At 39.1% G+C, this 19,864-nt stretch overlaps 1 protein-coding gene across 2 annotated transcripts in view; it reads right to left on the bottom strand.

The window, feature by feature from the left end:
- Positions 1–19,864, bottom strand: part of LOC126237169 (DNA excision repair protein ERCC-5 homolog) — a 96,116-nt gene that overhangs the window by 68,546 nt on the left and 7,706 nt on the right. For both annotated transcript variants that reach the window (XM_049947027.1, XM_049947026.1), the window contains exons 5-6: positions 1,593–1,788; positions 1,263–1,476 (exon numbers count right to left, since the gene is read on the bottom strand). In XM_049947027.1, coding sequence (XP_049802984.1) covers positions 1,263–1,476; positions 1,593–1,788 — 410 coding nt within the window. The remainder of the gene's footprint in view (positions 1–1,262; positions 1,477–1,592; positions 1,789–19,864) is intronic.

The raw sequence follows: 19,864 nt of genomic DNA, 5'->3' as shown, positions 1-19,864 counted from the left end.
CAAAAGTTAAATTCAATATAAAATCCAAAATTTATCAGTGTTTTTATCTTTATCAAAATTGATATTGTGTGTGTGACTCGAAAGTGCTGTTTCTAGGGTAACCTATGCCCGATTTTAATCAGATCAATAGACTACGAAGTTTTGTAGTATACATTGTAGTGTAGTGTTATGTATTTATGGTTTTTCCATATCAGTACAGAACGTGAAACTATCAGTTCAATAGATTTTCTGGATCTAAAATTTTACTATATTATGCAGTGTTACTACGTGTTGCTTTGCACGAATATCTGCCAACTTGTACAGGGGAGAAACTCAGTTAATGCCTAATTAGGCTGGCGACTGTATTATTAACAAATTGGTAGCATCTTCTGTGTTGTTTCTTGTCCGTCCTGACGTGTAGTTGCATTTCGGACTTACTTGACGTATCATTGTTATTACAGAGTGAGTGTAAGTCTGATTTGCCTCCATTCAGGAACACGCGGTCAATATCTGTACAAAAATCCTGTCTCGTAAGGTGAACCCCACTCACTTACCGTAGTACAGGTTTTAATGAGTATTGTGTGCCCCACGCGCACGTTACAAAGAGAACAGTAAAGATCAACTGAATGAGGCAGTGCAGTTGAAATGGTACTGGCTTCATATTCAGGAGGATAGAGTTTGATCTGTTTGGCCCTCCTGATTTAGCTTTTCTGTGGTTTTCCTAAATCATTTCTGGCAAATTCTGGAATGGTTCCTTCACCAAGTCATGGCCGACTAACTGTCCTATCCTCATAAAAATACTTATTTGCCTTGTGTGTATGTAAACTGGAGCTATTTACCTTCATTGCATTATGATGACAAAACCACATCATTGTGACATGATCCACAGATCAATGAATGAATAAACACATACAAGGAACTGATCAATATTAACATACTACTGTTCTGTAGGAATTGCAAATACAACCTAGTATTTCAGCATCAAAAAAATTTTAGAAGCAAAGAACGTGTCCATATTTCAAAGCCCCTCGTGATTAAATAGGACAAAAGCTTCATATGTACATTTGCACATCATTATATAAAAACTAACACACAAACTTCATTTCAGTCCACTCTACACAAATTTGAGTGAGATACTATTTTCAATTAAGAAATTGTATATTAATAATTAAGGTAAAAGAACCATTTATGCCCTATTTTCTTCACAGCCAGATATCAGCTTAACAAATGAAAGGTTAATATACAAAAACATACAAAACAATATCATATTTTTTTGTACTCACCCTTAATGTAGATAAACCTTGTCACATTGTCAGAAGCTATTCTACTGCCTACATTTAAGGATGTGTTTACACCCTGTTCCTTAAGCATTTCTTCCATTTCACGCAAACTTAGGGTATGGCCACCCATTTCCTTTTCTGCCTGTTCTAAGGAAACTTGAACAGAACGTCTCTTTAATAAGCGACTCATCTGAAATGATGAGAAGTCTCCAGACTCCTACAACAGCAAGAGAGAGAAAAAGAATATGATGTGAACGAAAGTGTACTAACAAGTCAAGAAGCTTTGATTAGTGAAATTACTGTTAGAACCGTGCAATAACAAAGGACAAGTACCTTTGGCATTTCATGCAGTCTACCCCAAGAACTCTGCTTTCTCGTTTCTCTCAAATCAGTAAGAATTTCATGTCGAACATCTGCAGGCAATGCTTTGAACTGTGCGCTATTTACATCAACAGAGTGCAAATCTCTTGGTACACGTTTTGATGGGCTTTCATCTTCTTCAGAGCTGACAGAATCTTCGGTTTCTGATCTAAAGTAGATACAAATTCAAAAAACAACATAATTATTTTACAGTTTTTCTGTATGGAAATATATTTGAAGAAATGTTGGTTAAACTTCAATACTTCAACATCAAAGTCATCAAAAAAGTTGGAACAGAAACTTGAGCTTTCAGTTCATGTACCACAGAAACTATTTGCCACTGTCTCACTGCATTTTGTTCTCTCCCCTATTCACACTAATTTCAATAGTTAGAACCTTCCACATTACTTTTTTCGTCTTCTTCTCATTTGGGCCATCCGAGTACCATGTTAATCCAGATCAGATAATTTTCTTCTGGTCTTTATGCTTGTCCAAGACTGAATCTTATACACTGTAATCTTTTTTGCTCTTCTATTCATGTTTTTATCCTGGAAACCTATGGTAATACAAAATTTTATATGAAAGTCGTCTTGTAAATTTTTTGTTTCCCATTTCCTACAGATGCCTTTGTATCTCTTTTAGGCCATATATTTTGGTTTCTTACAAGAAACTTCTTTAACTGATATGGCAACCTCCTGTGGAGATTCTAAGGATGTGTCCAAAGAACACAGTCTTTCTTTTCCTGATGGTGTCCAAGATGCTCTCTTTCTAGGTACACAGTTCTTTCTGTTCCCTGCATCTTGCTGTGGCAGTAAGTGTTTGAATGTCTGCGTGGTTGTGTGTGCATGTATGTTCTTTGACTAGAAGAAGAGCAAGAGGTCAAAAGTTTCTGTGAATACTGTTTTCCGTTGCATGTCTCTGTGTCTCAAGTCCACTATAGGTGTGTGGCTGCCTTTCCCTTATTTTATTCTTCCCAATTGTTCATCTTATATACTGACCATCTACTGTTCATCAAAATTTCTATAGGCTAATGAGAATCCTTCATGCCTGCTCTAGCCTATGTATAGGCTTCAGTTCAGATCACTGTCTCGTAAACTCTTAAATTTCCATTTGTCGAAAGATTATTGATATTGTAGAAATAGATACTGGGTTTGTAAACTAAATTAATCTTGTTTATTTGTTCTCTCACAGCTTCTTATTTTCTGTTGGATCAGTTCCTACCCATTCTCTTAGGTATTTAAATTTTCCCTCCTAATGGCATCCGTCTAGAAGCGGTCTTGATTCCAGAATGAATTTTTACTTTGCAGCAGTATGTGCACTTATTTTTAACTTCCTGGCAGATTAAAACTGTGTGCCCACCTGGGACTCAAACCTGTCACCTTTTGCCTTTCGCTGACTACTGAGGTATTCAAGCATGACTCATGACATGCCCTCACAGATGTACTTCTGCCAGTACCTATTCTCCTGTCTTCCAAATTTCATAGAAGTTCAACACCTAGTGGAACTAGCACTCCTGGAAGAAAGGAAAACTTTCCCATGAAAGAAAAAGCTCTCATTTTCAAGTTCCGAACTGGAAAACAGTTCTAATGTACCAAGATAAAAAGAACATTATACATTAGGTATCAACCAAATAAAGCAGTGCAGTTATTAAGAACTGGATTTATATCCAAGAGGACGGAGTTTGATATGTCTAATCATCCTGATTTACGTTTTACTAAATCATTTCAGGCCAATGACAGGATGATTCCTTCAGCAAGGCCACAGCTGACCACCTATCTTCATAAAGCATACTTACATATTCTGTGTGAATGTATATTGAACCTATGTATTAATTTCCATTGCATTATGATAACAAACTGTATATCATTGTGAGATCATTGCTGGTCCTGTTGTACAATGAAACTCAAAATACAGCACTTTTAAGTTGAAAATCCCCCCCCAAAGATCAAGTTCACAAACTCCAAATAAAACAATTGCTATCGGGACTTGCTCTTACACTGTGCATTTCAAATGTCATTTGTTTTCAATGAAAAATAAAGTCAGTACAAAGAAGAACTATTTACAGAATTGTAGGTTATGAACACAAACATAATCTTACATCACTACCCCTCCCTCAATATGTAAGTCAATTACTTATACTTTCTGGGAATAACACAACCAAATCAAATAACTTTGTTTGATGAGACTCTTGGAGATGCGGGTGACTCACTCACAGGTGAAGTGATCGATAGGTTTTCTTGTGTATCACTGGAGTTCGAGTTCACAAGGACGTAGGCTGATTTCAGTTTCGCCAAGTGAAACATTACTTGCCACACCCTTAATTTTTGAGTCAAATATTTTGTTCTTTTTTGCACTGAGACTTAATAGGGGCCTTCATAGGGAACCACTAGTTCAGCTTTAACTTTCTCATTCATCACAAATATGTGAGTCATTTTATACATGTCTTCACTAAAAACTGGTGTTTCCTTTACCTTGTGGGAACATTCTGAAGGGCGTAGTTTATCCGTATGTTGGTGTAACAGAGACGTGAATGCTAGTAAATCTACTTCTTGTTCATTTTCTGACCTTACAATGAAACTACCAGGCAATGTTAATGAGTTGTGCCACACAGCATCTCAAGCAGCCAGTCCTATGGGAATTGTAGAAATGATGTTATTCCATTTATTTTTAGTGTGAGCTCTGATGGTTGCTTTCAATGTTCAACAGAATCTCTCTATTTTTCCCATTTGACTGTGGAAAATATGCTATAGTTTGTGTTAATTTAGAATCAGAAATCTGAGCTAACACACGGAAAAGCTCTGATTGGAACTACGCTCCTTGGTCAGTCACTATTTGGCTAACGCTTCAAACCTAGTGTTCCAGGAGTTATAAAACGCTCCCACCACCGTTTCCACTTGCATGTCACATAGTGGAATGACTGCACATCACTTAGCAGAATGATTCCTGTTCCGTTATTGAACCAATCTATGTGCTTGAAACAATTCATGAATTCATTTGAGGGAGGCACTGGGTCATCAGATCAATGTGTACCACATTATTTCATCCAGCTGTGCATGGACACTGACCAACAGTAGATTTAGTATGTCTAATCACTTTTTCTTTTGGCATTCTATAAATGATTTTGCACATTTTTGAATATCTTGCCAAGTCCAAGTAAATTCAAACATAACTTCACACAAGACTTAATACCAGGCCTTGGCAGCCATTTTGAGAGAGAGAGAGAGAGAGAGAGAGAGAGAGAGTTGCTTGTGTGTGTGTGTGTGTGTGTGAGACAGTGTGTTTTGTATATTCTGACAAAGGCCTGTTTAGCCGAAAGCTTTGTTTGACAGTCTTTCTGTTGTGCCTACCTGCGACTCAGTATCTCCACTATATGGTGAGCAGCAACTATCCTACACATATTATTATTATTATTATTATTATCAGGGTGTTTCATACTGTGGTAATGCTGAAAGACTGAATATCTAAACTTCTGAGCAACTTAAGGGCAAATATTGATACAGTGTACCGTAATAATTTTCCATCACAGATTTCATGCAGTTTAAACTTTATGGAGATATGAGGATTAGCCTGAAGTTTCTCAATTTCCTCATCACTCACATGATCATTTGCTGTCTTCTCATAATCAATTGATATTACTTCTTAAAGCCTGGAGAGATTGTCAGCCACAGTATTTTCTTTTCCAGAAATGTGTGTGATACCTGTCGTCAATTGTAATGTGAATTGTATGTGATGCAATTACATAGGGGTTTCCTTGCTGTTTTGTTGTTTAAAAGCATGTGTTGAATGAGCATGGTCAGTATACACTGCAAATGAACATCCTTCAAGGGGGTATTTAAGGTACCTTACTACCATTGGCGATATTTTCTTCCCCCGATATATCAATATCAAAAAGGCAATACTGAGTTCCAGTATTTTTATTTTACATTATAATTTTTCCACAAGGTTTGGTAAATAATTGAAGTTATTCTTTTGAAATTGTAGTAGAATATAATTTTACTTTCACTGTGTGAAGGAGTCTTATTATTTTTTGGGATTTCATCAAGTTCAGTCTTTCTCTTTGACTACCTGAAGCAAGTATAGATGGCACAAAAGAAGAAGTCCAATTACACTGGGGGGATGGCAGTGTGAATTGGAATAACAAGATTTCCAATGTGAAGAAACAGCACACCAGTTGCGTTAACACATCAGCATTCTTCAAAAACAGTTGTTGAAAATGATGAACAAAAATCTACATGAGAAGATTGGTCTTTGCAATTGAGGGAGACATGGGAGCGGAAATGCTGATGTGATCGGCACTCAGTGCTACCAGACAAAACTGCAACGTTTATCTTTGTCACGCAATTTGGACACTACAGCTGCTAAGTCACTGGCATTGGCAGAAATGGAAAAACAGGAATGTGTTCTGGACAAATGACAAAACCAAATGACGGACCCATCAGATACCTTTTTCACTTACACACAGTTATCACTGTTAGTAAAGCGGTTATCGCCAAGTGTGAAAGTGCATCATTTTCCTTTCAGTTATTGCTCTAAGGGAGGATAGGCAGCCTGCTAGTTTGTTGATGTACATATTATCTAACAATAAATCAATACTTACATATACAGCTCTAAAACTGATAATATATTTACAATACACAGCTGATATTTTTATAGGCCGATACATCGATATTTTTTCGTTGATATATCGATACACGTTTTTGATATATCAAGAGCCAATAATGATATTTTTTTTATATACCAACACATCAGATTTCCGATATTTTTAAAAATATCAAGAGTCCTACTACCATGTATATGCTAAGAAGTTCCCATATCATATGTTGAATATTTCTTTTGGGATGGCAAGAACATTTCACAAAAGAAACCAAGTAGTTTCCATATTCTTCCTTTTTTGTTCCAGCACTGGGCTGTATGTAAAATCAGAAGCATCTACAAATAATACAAGTTCCCTATTTACATTCGAGGATGTTAAGAGAGCATTTGTGAGGTCCATTTTGCACTTCTTGAACTGCCTTATTGCGTCTTCTGTTCAATGAACATTTCTTTCATCATTTTTCTTGGTTTTCTCAGGTAACCATTTAAGATAGCTTCATACTCTATGGAATGCTACAAACGCCATCAGTAAAACTTCAGTATGCCAAAAAAATGACATAATTTTGACAAATTTCCTGCCTGTTTGAAATTAGGCATCACTTGTACTCATACTGGGTCTGGTCTGGTACCTTCTGGAGTAGCCTTATGTCCTAAAAGGTTAACTTGTTGAGCTCCAAACAAAGATTTTCCAACACCAATCCTTAATCCCAAAATACGCACACCAAAAATAGTTTTGCATCACCCCAGTTCCCAGAACTCCTGAAGATAGATGCTGACTGTGGATATTGTATCACAGACACAGTCCCTTTGACTGTTCAGAGATGTCACTAAACCTGCCCAAATATGTAAACAACCATGCATGAGCAGTGCCTATTAGATGGAGGGGGTCCGACAGTTTATCAGTTCCAGTCATTCCATGAGGAGGGAGGTGCAAGGCTCGTGTTGTCTGTATTTCAACCATGCCTAGATGGTCAATACCACAGTTCAATCGCGTCCAAATTGTTACTTTGTGCCACGAAGGGCTCTCAATAAGGGAAGTGTTCAGGCGTCTTGGACTGAACCAAAGGATGTTGTTCGGACATGGAGGAGATACAGAGAGACAGGAACTATCGATGACATGCCTCGCTCAGGCCGCCCAAGGGCTACTACTCCAGTGGATGACTGCTACCTACAGGATTATGGCTTGGAGGAACCCTGACAGCAACACCACCATGTTGAATAATGCTTTTCGTGCAGCCACAGGACGTCATGTTACGACTCAAACTGTGTGCAGTAGGCTGCATGATGTGCAACTTCACTTTCGATGTCCACGGCGAGGTCCATCTTTGCAACCAGGACACCGTGCAGCACGGTACAGATGGGCCCAACAACATGCCGAATGTACTGCTCAGGATTGGCATCACGTTCTCTTCACCGATGAGTGTCACATACGCCTTCAACCAGACAATTGTCGGAGACGTGTTTGCAGGCAACCCGGTCAGGCTGAACGCATTAGACACACTGTCCAGCGAGTGCAGCAAGGTGGAGGTTCCCTGATGTTTTGGGGTGGCATTACGTGGGGCCGACGTACGCCGCTGGTGGCCATGGAAGGTACCGTAAAGGGTGTACGACACATGAATGCCAAGAGTGCAACCATATCGGCAGCATATTGGCGAGGCATTAGTCTTCATGGACGACAGTTCACGCCCACTTTGTGCACATCTTGTGAATGACTTCCTTCAGGATAATGACATCACTCGACTAGAGTGACCAGCATGTTCTCCAGACATGAACCCTATTGAACATGTCTGGGATGGATTGAAAAGGGCTGTTTATGGACACGTGATCCACCAACCACTCTGAGAAATCCACGCTGAATCACAGTTAAGGAGTGGGACAATCTGGGCCAACAGTGCCTTGATGAACTTGTGGATAGTATGCCACGATGAATAAAGACATGCATCAATACAAGAGGATGTGCTACTGGGTATTAGAGGTACCGATGTGTACAGCAATCTGAACCACCACCTCTGAAGGTCTCGCTGTATGGTGGTACAACATGCAATTTTTCAGGAGCAATAAAAAGGTCGGAAATGATGTCCATGTTGATCTCTGTTCCAATTTTCTGTACAGGTTCCGGAACTCTCAGAACTGAGATGCTAAAAAAAATTTTTTTATGTGTGTAGTTCAATCACTGAAACAAGATAGTTAAATACTGAGTGTGTTCTACTGGAAAGCTAGAGGCTACCAATGTGTCATCTACAAATGCAAAATAGAAATCTAAATTTCTAAAAACTTCATTAATTAGTTTCTGAAAGATACTGGGTGCATGCCAGAGGTCAAATGGCTTGAAATTGAATCCATGAATTCAAAAGAGTATGATCACAGCACTCTCCTTATCTGTTTCACCTAGTGGGACTTGGTAATATGCTTATTAGGAACTGGAATTCTTGTTTAGTCAAATTTAGTTATATGACTCTAACCAGCAGGCTTTCAAGTACATAGGAGGGCCACTGCTGACTGCAATATAATGTTTAAAATCATGCTTAATTTCCCCTGGTGTACAGATGAGTTTTGTCAGTTCAGGAAATTTTTGAATAGTTTGGAGTATGTACAGTCAGTGTGGAGAAAATTAATGGAATCAGGTAAAACAACTGTACACTGGAGTGCAGCCACATGTAACTGAGGATTACTGCCAACTAATAATTTTCTTTTTAGATCTATTAATAAGCCACCTGATGAAGAAGGTTTGCATCAATTAATAGCATTTGTTGAGTACAATGAAAGGCCTCTCAAAACTACATTTTAAACTTAAATCAAAATGCAACAACTTTGATCTGTCAGAACTGGGTTGTTTTGAAAATCAGCCTTATGCAAACACAATTAGTTTATTTTTATATTTAGCCAAACATGTTTCGACACCTATGTGTCATCTTCGGTGGGTCAAATTTTATTTCTTAAAATTAAATTGCTAACTGAACTGTATTATTAAACACCAGTTTTAGTGTGCTTGTTCCCGAAGTTTTTTTGACTGCATGTCATCTGCAAAATTTTTGGTCCTGTTTCGTGTCTCTGGTCGGTGTCTCAATCAACTGCTATTTAATGCATTGTTTTCACTCAGTTTTTCACAAATTTCCACTCACTACCTTACTTTACCTCAAATTTTGTGAAAGTGTAAGAGTGGTGAAGTAGAGTGTGGAAATTTTTGAAAAACTTGGCAGTATGAGCCCACTTATTGCTATGATGTTGCATCCCCTCTGGCCTAGAGAATGCAGTGATTCTGTTGGAAAGTTTATCACAAAACCACTTCATACTGTCCTGAGCCAATTTGATCCACAACTGTTGTAACTGGTCCATGATACCCTGGACTAATATGAAGTTGACATTCAAGCTGGTCCCACAGTCACACACAAGTTCTACTGTGGACAGACCTGGAGATCTTGTTGGCCATGGGAGTATGCCAACATCATGCAGAAAGTTCATAGAGACATGTGCCATGTGTGTAAGAGCATTACCTTGTTGAAAACCATCACACTATCGTATGAGAGGTAACATACAAGGGCACCGTATGTCCGTGACTTACCATTGTGCCACCATAGGACCCTCAATCACTAACAGCTGTTACCAAAATCATATCCAATGGTCTCTCACACCATGGTGGTTGAAGAAACACTGCTCTTTTTCTTTTTGGTCATCAGTCTTCTGACTGGTTTGATGTGGCCCGCCACAAATTCCTCCCCAGTGTTAACCTCTTCATCTCAGAGTAGTACTTGCAACCTACGTCCTCAATTATTTGCTGGATGTATTCCAATCTCTGTCTTCCTCTACAGTTTTTGCCCTCTACAGCTCTCTCTAGTAGCATGGAAGTCATTCCCTCATGTCTTAACAGATGTCCTATCATCCTGTCTCTTCTCCTTATATCAGTGCATTCTACATATTCCTTTCCTCTCCGATTCTGCACAGAAACTCCTCATTCCTTACCTTATCAGTCCACCTAATTTTCAACATTCGTCTGTAGCAGCACATCTCAAATGCTTCGATTCTCTTTTGTTCCGGTTTTCCCACAGTCCATGTTTCACTACCATACTATGCTGTACTCCAGACGCACGTTCTCAGAAATTTCTTCCTCAAATTATGGCCGATATTTGATATTAGTAGACTTCCCTTGGCCAGGAATGCCCTTTTTGACATTGCTAGTCTGTTTTTGATGTCCTCCTTGCTCTGTCCATCATTGATTATTTTACTGTATAGGTAGCAGAGTTCCTTAACTTCATCTACATCGTGACCATCAATCATGATGTTAAGTTTCTCACTGTTCTCATTTCTACTACTTCTCATTACCTTCGTCTTTCCTCAATTTATTCTCAGTCCACACTCAGTACTCATAAGTCTGTTCATTCTGTTCAGCACATCATGCAATTTTTCTTCACTTTCACTCAGGATAGCAATGTCGTCAGTGAATCATATCATTGATATCCTTTCACCTTTAATTTTAATTCCACTCCTGAACCATTCTTTTATTTCCATCATTGCTTCCTCAATGTACATATTGAACAGTAGGAGTGAACGGCTACATCCTTGTCTTACACCCATTTTAATATGAGCACTTCGTTCTAGGTCGTCCACTCTTATTATCCCTTCTTGGCTGTTGTACATACTGTATATGAGCTGTTTCTCCCTATAGCTTACCCCTACTTTTCTCAGAATTTCTTACCCCTACTTTTCTCAGAATTTCGAACGACTTCCACCATTTTACATTGTCGAATGTTTTTTCCAGGTTGACAAATCCTATGAGCATGTCTTTATTTTTCTTTAGTCTTGCTTCCATTATTAACCGCAACGTCAGAATTGCCTTTCCATGCCTTTACCTTTCCTAAACCAAACTGATCATCATCTAGCACATCCTCAATTTTCTTTTCCATTCTTCTGTATACTATTCTTGTAAGCAACTTGGATGCATGAGCTGTGCGATAATTCTCGCACTTGTCAGCTCTTTCTGTCATCGGAATTGTGTGGTTGATGCTTTTCCGAAAGTCAGATGGTATGTCGCCAGACTCATACATTCTACACACCAATGTGACTTGTCGATTTGTTGCCTCTTCTTGATTTTAGAAATTCTGAGGGAATGTTATCTATCCCTTCTGCCTTATTTGATCTTAAGTCCTCCAAAGCGCTTTTAAATTCTGATTCTAATACTGGATCACCTATCTCTTCTAAATCGACTACTGTTTCTTCTTCTATCACATCATCAGACAAATCTCCCCCCTCATAGAGACTTTCAAGGTATTTTTTCCACTCATCTGCTCTCTCCTCTGCATTTAATAGTGGAATTCCAGATGCACTCTTAATGTTATCACCCTTGCTTTTATGTTGCCGAAGGTTGTTTTGACTTTCCTGTGTGCCGAGTATGTCCTTCCGACAATCATTTCTTTTTCGATGTCTTCACATTTTTCCTGCAGCCATTTAGTCTTAGCTTCCCTGCACTTCCTATTTATTTCATTCTTCAGTGACTTGTATTTCTCTACTCCTGAGTTTCCCAGAACATTTTTGTACTTCCTCCTTTCATCGATCAATTGAAGTATTTCTTCTGTTACTCATGGTTTATTTGCAGTTACGTTCTTTGTACTTATGTTTTCCTTCCCAACTTCTGTGATGGCCCATTTTAGAGACGTTCATTCCTCTTCAACTGTACTGCCTTCTAAGCTATTTCTTACTGCTGCATCTATAGCCTTAGAGAATTTCAACCGTATCCCACTTCTTTGTGTATTGATTCTTGCTGACATGTCTTAAACTTCAGCCCACTCTTCATCACTACTATATTGTGATCTGAGTCTGCTCCTGGATACGACTTACAATCCAGTACCTGATTTCAGAATCTCTGTCTGACCATGATGTAATCTAACTGAAATCTTCCTGTACCACCCGGCCTTTTCCAAGTATACCCCCTCCTCCTCTTGCGATTCTTGAACATAGTATTTGCTATTACTAGCTGAAACTTGTTACAGAACTCAATTAATCTTTCTCTTCTCTCATTCCTTGTCTCAAGCCCATATTCTCCTGTAACCTTTTCTTCTACTCCTTCCCCTACAACTGCAGTCCAGTCTCCCATGACTATTAGATTTTCATATCCCTTTACATACTGTATGACCCTTTCAATATCCTCATAAACTTTCTCTCTCTCTTCATCTTCAGCTTGTGACATCGGCACGTATACCTGAACTATCGTTGTCGGTGTTGGTTTGCTGTCGATTCTGATAAGAACAACCCTATCACTGAACTGTTCACAGTAACACACTCTCTGCCCTACCTTCCTCCTCATAACAAATCCTACTCCTATTATACCATTTTCTGCTGCTGTTGATATTACCCTAAACTCATCTGACCAGAAATCCTTGTCTTCTTTCCACTTCACTGGCCCCTACTATATCTAGATTGAGCCTTTGCATTTCCATTTTCAGGTTTTCTAGTTTCCCTACCACATTAAAGCTTCTGACTTCCACGCCCCAACTCGTAGAATATTATCCTTCTGTTGATCATTCAATCTTTTTCTCAAGGTAACCTCCCCCTTGGCAGTCCCCTCCCGGAGATCTTTTGCCAATGGAGAGATCATCATGACACTTCTTCAGTTACAGGCCATATGTCCTGAGGATACATGTTACGTGTCTTTAATGCAGTGATTTCCATTGCCTTCTGAATCAGCAGTGATCAACAGGTAGAATGAGGGGTGACTTCTTATGCCGGAAGTCATCAGCCGCCAATGATGATTATTAATCAAAATTTAATCGCGGCGCAATTCAAACCCGAGACCAAAGGCGTTTCAATTATGAATCGAAGACGCTGTCCCTAGACCATGGGTGCACACTTACGCCTCTTTAAAACAATGGAAGAATAGGCGCTCTCCCCAGATCGTAGCCATACTTGCTCACAATGGCCATCCAGGCCACAACCGCTACTCATCGCTGAACACAATGCAGTGTCATTCATCAACAGTCCAGTCAGGTGTCAAGTCTTTGTTGGTGAGGTACCAGAAGACTAACCAGTCATTGCATATTTTTGTATTTGAGAAGTGCAGTATAATGTTTTAGTAATGGTATCATGGAGCCATTTTTTTTGTTTTGGATGGCCAATGATCACTGGCCACAGATCAGTCAGCTGCCAGCTTTCATTGGTGAAGCTTCATGAGACTATTAAGTCACATATTTATCTTTTTCTCTCTTTTTTCACATTTTAATTCTTAAGTTAACAGTAGTAGGATGGATAGGGTGTGTGCATGCTGCATGTGGACACAGGAGGAGCTGGTCACAGTTCATGAACTACTAAAGACCCTTATAGCTATGGTCAGCCACCTGTAGGGTGCTACCTCAGGCTGTGGTAGCAGCAGAAAAACTGGCATGCTGCATGGGACACCTAAGGTGTTGCTTGTTTCACCTACAGGCTCTGCTGCCAAGGCAACTTACAGCTTACCCAACAAGGAAGATATGTACTCATTGCAGGATGAGTGGCAGGCTGTTACACGGTCGCATCGCTCCAGGCAGAGACGGTGCAAGGGCCACACCCATGTGGTGCTGCAAGCAGAGTGCTGCGTAGCAAAGTGACACAGAGCAGTACTGAAGGAATCAAAAATGTCTGTCTGTGAGAGCAGTAACTAGAGCATTTGAGTGACTCTGGCAACACTGGCAGCATGTGGCTGTTGCTGGTGCTTGTGTTTCTTTTGTTGTTCTCTTGAGAAAATGGCACCACTGGATGCTATGATAGCAGCTATTTTACTCATTGTCCTTTTGTCCTTTATGGGACCAATGAGAAAACAATCATCATTCATTCATTTTGGACAACTTATGCACTGATGTGGCATCAGAATTACAGACTACAAGCACAAAATACATTCAATTCTCTCTTATTTCTTTCACTTTCTTAAGATGAGAGGCAATAATAAAATTAAAATAGCATAGCTGACAAACTCATCAAAATCATTTTTTTACTGTGGGAGAAAAAGTTTGTAAAACTGTCTTTCATTTGGATAGCTACATTTGAAGTTCCCTTAAGGGTTTGTCCTGTCTGATAGGTGCCGTGCATAGAATGATCAATTTGTACTGTATGTTGCTTATCAACACTCAGGGATCCTTCTAGGCCAATGCCAGGGTTGTGCTAAACATATATATATTTCACAATACTGTTAGCAAATTGTGATGAAGTTTCTATTATCTTCCAAAATATGCTCCACTTATTGCTCATTATTCCAAAAGTGCATTCAATTGATCATTGTGGTCTGGCAAGGTGTTAGTTGACATATTCTTTCCCCAGATCTAAAATCCGTTGACTGTAAGATTTGATAAAATGGCTCAACAATCGATACATCTCATCTCCAATGAATACAAAAGGCAATGCAACTGATATCTCTGACAGTGGATAATCTGGTGTATACTACACTTCCCTCCTTAAATCAAGAATAAGAAGAATAAAATATACCAACATCGCTTCACTTCCTGTATCCTCTAACATCTATTACAATGAATTTCTCATGAGCAGAGCATCTGCAACTGCTTATAGTACGATTGAATGAAAATGTTTGTATCTATAAAACACTGTACCAAAATTTTCTAGGCATTTTAGATGATTGTGTTTTCCAGTAACATTGCTCACTGCAAAAGAAAGTTCTGTATGATATATAAATCATTTACAGTGTTAAGGAAATCACTTGCAGAAGGCATTCTCATGTGGAGAGAACAGAGGCAATCCCACAACACTTTGCTAGTTGAATCCACAACTGTTACAATTGCTGTGAATCCTATTGTGAATGACAGAGCCATGTCCCGTGAAATACTTATGGTCTACTAGGAACCTGTCATAATTCTTGTTTCACCAGCTGTCAATGACCCTTAAAAATGACATTATTATTCTGAAAAATATCTGTAAGTACTTGTATTTCACATTCGATAAGGAAGTTCACACACAGTAACCATATGCCACCATACTCTCCTCTTTGCGGGTTATCATTTGCCAAAATCTTGTTTCAATATTTCAAACTGTTTATGAGATAAATAGTGCTATGAATATTTAATTCTTGCTTTATTGTTTAAATGGGAATGCTATCTACAATATTTTTTCTTGAGAACGGTGTGAGTTATAGATACCATCCCAAGTTTAAAGAATAGTTCCAAATTTTAACTACATTTGGTATGCAGCAACATATGACTAACATGCACCAAACGCAAAGTCACAGAGACTTCTATTTTTCATTGCAAACTATTCGAATTTCTTGCAGTAGCTTACTTAATTTTGAATTATCACAATAATTAACAAAATGATCACCAGTTCATCATGAAGCTGATTATGTTGTGCTGCTCCACTGTACTCTGGGCTTGGGGAAACAGTGTCCAGGACTTGAAAGAATTCCAATGTGTACTTAGTTTGTCTGCCCAAGGGGCCCCATCCAAGATAAGGGGAGTACTGCAACAGATAAGGGGAGTCTGCAAGTTGTTGCTCATGTTGGCACCAATGACACCTGTTGCTTGGGTTCTGATGCTGACCACAGTTCCTATGGGTGACTGGTGGAAGTAGAGAAAACTGCGAGCCTTGCTCAGGGGTTCAAGCAGAGCTCAAAATCTGAAGCATCATACCCAGAGTCAGTTGGGGTCCTTTGGTTTGGAGCTGAGTAGATGGTCTCAACATATTATGGGGTGAAGAACTGTAGGTCTCCTTTTGATAGGTCAGGTGTGTACTACAGAAAGGAAGCAGCTACTTAGGTAGCATAGTACTAGTGGAGTGCATATGGGGCATTTTACAATGAGCAGTAATTTGAGGTCTTCAAATGAATGCTTGCCAGTCGATAAGCAGATAGTGAAATCAGATTGCTTACAAAGCACACACACTTCGACTGCCAAAATTTTAACAATTGTCAAATTATTTGTAACAATGTTAACGAAATTACTACCTTCCAGGGAAGTTGTCATGCTCAAATTATTCTTGGAACTGAGAGCTGACTGAAACATAAAGTAGAAAGCTCCAAAATATTTAGCAAGGTATGGAACATACACTGAAAAGACATATTAGATGCCACAGGAGGGGAAGTGTTCATAGCTGTCAACAAAAATATTGTGTCTGTGTGTCTATCAAGGTTGAACTCAAGTTAATTATTTGATTCCATCATAACAGAAGTACGATCATTCGAGACCTTGTAGCTACAAGCATGCCTGGCGTTATCAACAGTGTCAATACAGAGAAAAGGATTAGTGATCACGATGTCACCATGGCGACAACGGTTACTAAAGGTAACAAATCAATCAAGATAGCTAGGAGAGTATTTATGCTAGAAAGAGTAGATAAAAGTTGTCAGCATCCCACTTCGACAATGAATGGTGATCATTTAGTTCCAATATGATGGATGTAGAGGAATTACAGGCAAAGTTTAAACTGGTTGTAAATCGTGCTCTGGTCACGTATGTGCCAAGTAAGTGGATCAAGAATGGAAAACACCCTCCGTTGTTCAATAACCAAATTTGGTAAATGCTGAGGAAACAACTTCCACTGTCATACCTCAGCAAATGATCTCGTCGTGAAATCAATATGATTCTGATCATATGAAAAATCACGAAGCTGGTTGAAGGCTTCTATCCAGTCACTTGTTGACCAATCTGGGGTGGTAACAGAAGCTAGCAAAAGGAAAGCTGAAGTTTTAAATTACATGTTCAAAAAAACATTCTAGCAGGAGTAATGTACAAATATATTACTGTTTGACTGCCGCACTGACTCTCACATGGAGAACATGGAAATAGGCATCCGTGGAGTAGCGAAGCAGATGAAAGAGTTGAAAACAAATTAGTTACCACTTCCAGAAGGAATCACACAAGTCGGTTTTACAGAAAGTACTCTGCAGCATTAGTCACTTACTTAGCTTGCATTTATTGTGAATGTCTTGCCCAGAACAAAGTCCCATCTCACAGCAAAACAGTGCAAGTGACTCTTTTATATCATAAAGGTAAAAGAATGGAACCGCATGATGACAGACTAATATCCTTAACAGCAGTTTGCTACAGAATTTTTGAACAGATTCTAGGCTCAAATATACCAAATGTCCTTGAGACTGAAAAGCTTCTGTCCACAAATCAGCAAGGATTGTATGCACACACAGACCAATGGAAGAGTTTCAAGGTAAAATTATTGTAGCAAGGATTTGGAAAACATGGCCTGCGTGAAACTAAGCTTGCCCTTTCCTCACACAATATCCTATAAACCATGGATGGAGATCACAGGCATAACCTGTATTCCTAGATTTCCAGAAAGGGTTTGACACGATACACTGTAGACAAAGGTCCAAGCATACGGTTTACTTTCCCAGATATGTGAGTGGCTTGAAGACTTTTTAAGTAATAGAACACAGTATGCTGTCCTCAATGGCAAGTGTTCATCAGACAGAAGGGTATCGCCAGGAATGTCCCATGTAATGGGAGTGATAGACCCACGCTTATTCTCTACGTACATAAATTATCTCACATAAAGTATGAGCAATTATTTATGACTGTTTGCTGGTGATGCTATCATGTATAAGAAATTGCCTTCATTAAGGCGTAATGTTGCAAAGCGATAAGAAGTGGAATGAGCAAGTCAGGTTGGTAGTAGGGAATACGAATGTCGGATTTAGTTTATTGGGAGAATAATGGAAAAGTGTAGCTCAGCTATACACGAGGTGGCATAAATAATGTTAGTGTGACCCATTCTTGTGTACTGCTTAAGTGTTTGGGATCCCACCACATCGGATTAAAGGAAGATGTCAAAGCACATCATAGGTATGCTGCTAGATTTGTTACTGGGAGGTTCGATCAACACCCAAGTGTTATGGAGATGGTTTCTAAACTCAAATGGGAATCCCCGGAGGAAAGGTGACTGCTCTTTTTGTGAGGCACTATTGCAGAAATTTAGAGAACTGGCATTTGAGGCTGACTGCAGAATGATTCTACTGCTACCAATGTACATTTAACACAATGACAACAAAGACAAGATAAGAGATATTAGGGTTTGTACAAATGCTTATAGACTAGTTATTTTTCCCTCACTCTATTTGTGAGTGGAACAGGAAAGGAAAGGACTAGTAGTGGTACTCTCCAGCACACACCATAAGGTGACTTGCAGAGTATGTCAGTAGATGTAGAGATGTATATGCTCCCCTGTCATGGCAGCAATCCACACACAGCCATTTGTGTTGAGTTGTTAATGGCGGCCTAGGCATGGCACGGTAATTCCCTAGTTCATGTGCTATTAAGTCTCCAACCAATGGTGCAGGATGACACAGAATGTTGCAGTGAGTTCATTACTTGTTCTCAGATGGTGGGCACATATGTCAAGAAGTTACAATGCGCTTGCTGCACAATATGGTGATCCATCCTCGTTGTGGTCAGACATGACTCAACACAGCCTTGATTACAAGTTTGCCTACCCTTAGGTTCTCATACAGTTCAACATTGGGCAGCTGCCACATTCAAATGTCCCACAAATCTGGATATTACACAATTTGACCATCCAGCTAAATGGAGACCCACAACCTTTCAATCTCTTGTCAGGAGCTCATAATGCTGCCTCACTAAAGTTTGCGACAGCTCGATGTCCTTGACAGAGATCAATCAATGTTGATGCTGTTCTCACCCCTTACACCCCTAAGAGGCCTGGTAAAAACACTAAACACAAACAATACTAGAGAGTTCTGATGACCAGTCTGCCTGTCACAAAGACATCATTTCCATACCTGCCAATGGTGTGTAGATATACAAACTTTCATTGAAATCCAACCACATCTTCTGTTTGCTTCACTTTTTTCTGTCAGTCAGTGTATTTAAGGAATTCAAAACATGAAAACGAATATAAGTGAATGCACTGCTTCTCTGACTTCTAGGAAACATTCCCCATTTTCTGTTTTCATTTAAGAAGCATGATACACAAAAAAAAGATCAAAAAATTTAACTACTGCCTAAACTTTTTATGTGGGATACAGTAATAATTTCTCAACAGTCCTCAGAAACAACACTAACAATGTGACTAATCTCACTGAAAATGTACTTGCGGGACTTAGTGACCGTGCATCTCTAAAATTTTTACCGATTGTTGATTTCCGTGATTAAGAAGTTGTCATCAATAAAACGGTCATTATGGATAAAGCACTAGAATTTGGGCAATTATGCTAAAGGAAATCAGTTGTGCTCTATTCAAAGAAGCTGACCCAGCATTTGTCTCAAATAATTTAGGGAAATCACAGTATACATTAAACAGTGCAATCAGATTGGAATTTGAACATTACTCACTTTGAACCCAAGTTTAGTATCTCAGACCACAATTCTATTTCACTCTGCTTCTAATAAGAACAGACATGAAATAAAGGAAAATTTACAGATAATTAGAAGTTGGTATAATTCTCGATGATGATGATTAGTGGTTTAGGGCACTGAACTGCAAGTTCATCAATGCCTAGCGTAATGTTTGAAAGTTGACTAATTGTAACCCAGTCAAACATAAGGACAAAAATGGATGAATTGGTTGGTTGATTGATTTGTAGAAAGGGACCAAAGAGCGATGTCATCGGTCCTATCGGGTTAGGGAAAGGTGGGTAGGGAAGTCGGCTGTGCCTTTTCAATGAACCATCCCGGCATTTAGGGAAATCACGGAAAACCTAAATCCGGATGACCAGA

The sequence above is a fragment of the Schistocerca nitens genome, chromosome 2 (genome assembly GCF_023898315.1).
Source record: "Schistocerca nitens isolate TAMUIC-IGC-003100 chromosome 2, iqSchNite1.1, whole genome shotgun sequence".
Taxonomy (NCBI): Eukaryota; Metazoa; Arthropoda; class Insecta; order Orthoptera; family Acrididae; genus Schistocerca; species Schistocerca nitens.
Note: the sequence above shows the minus strand (reverse complement) of the source record. Positions and strands in the feature narration are given on the sequence as shown.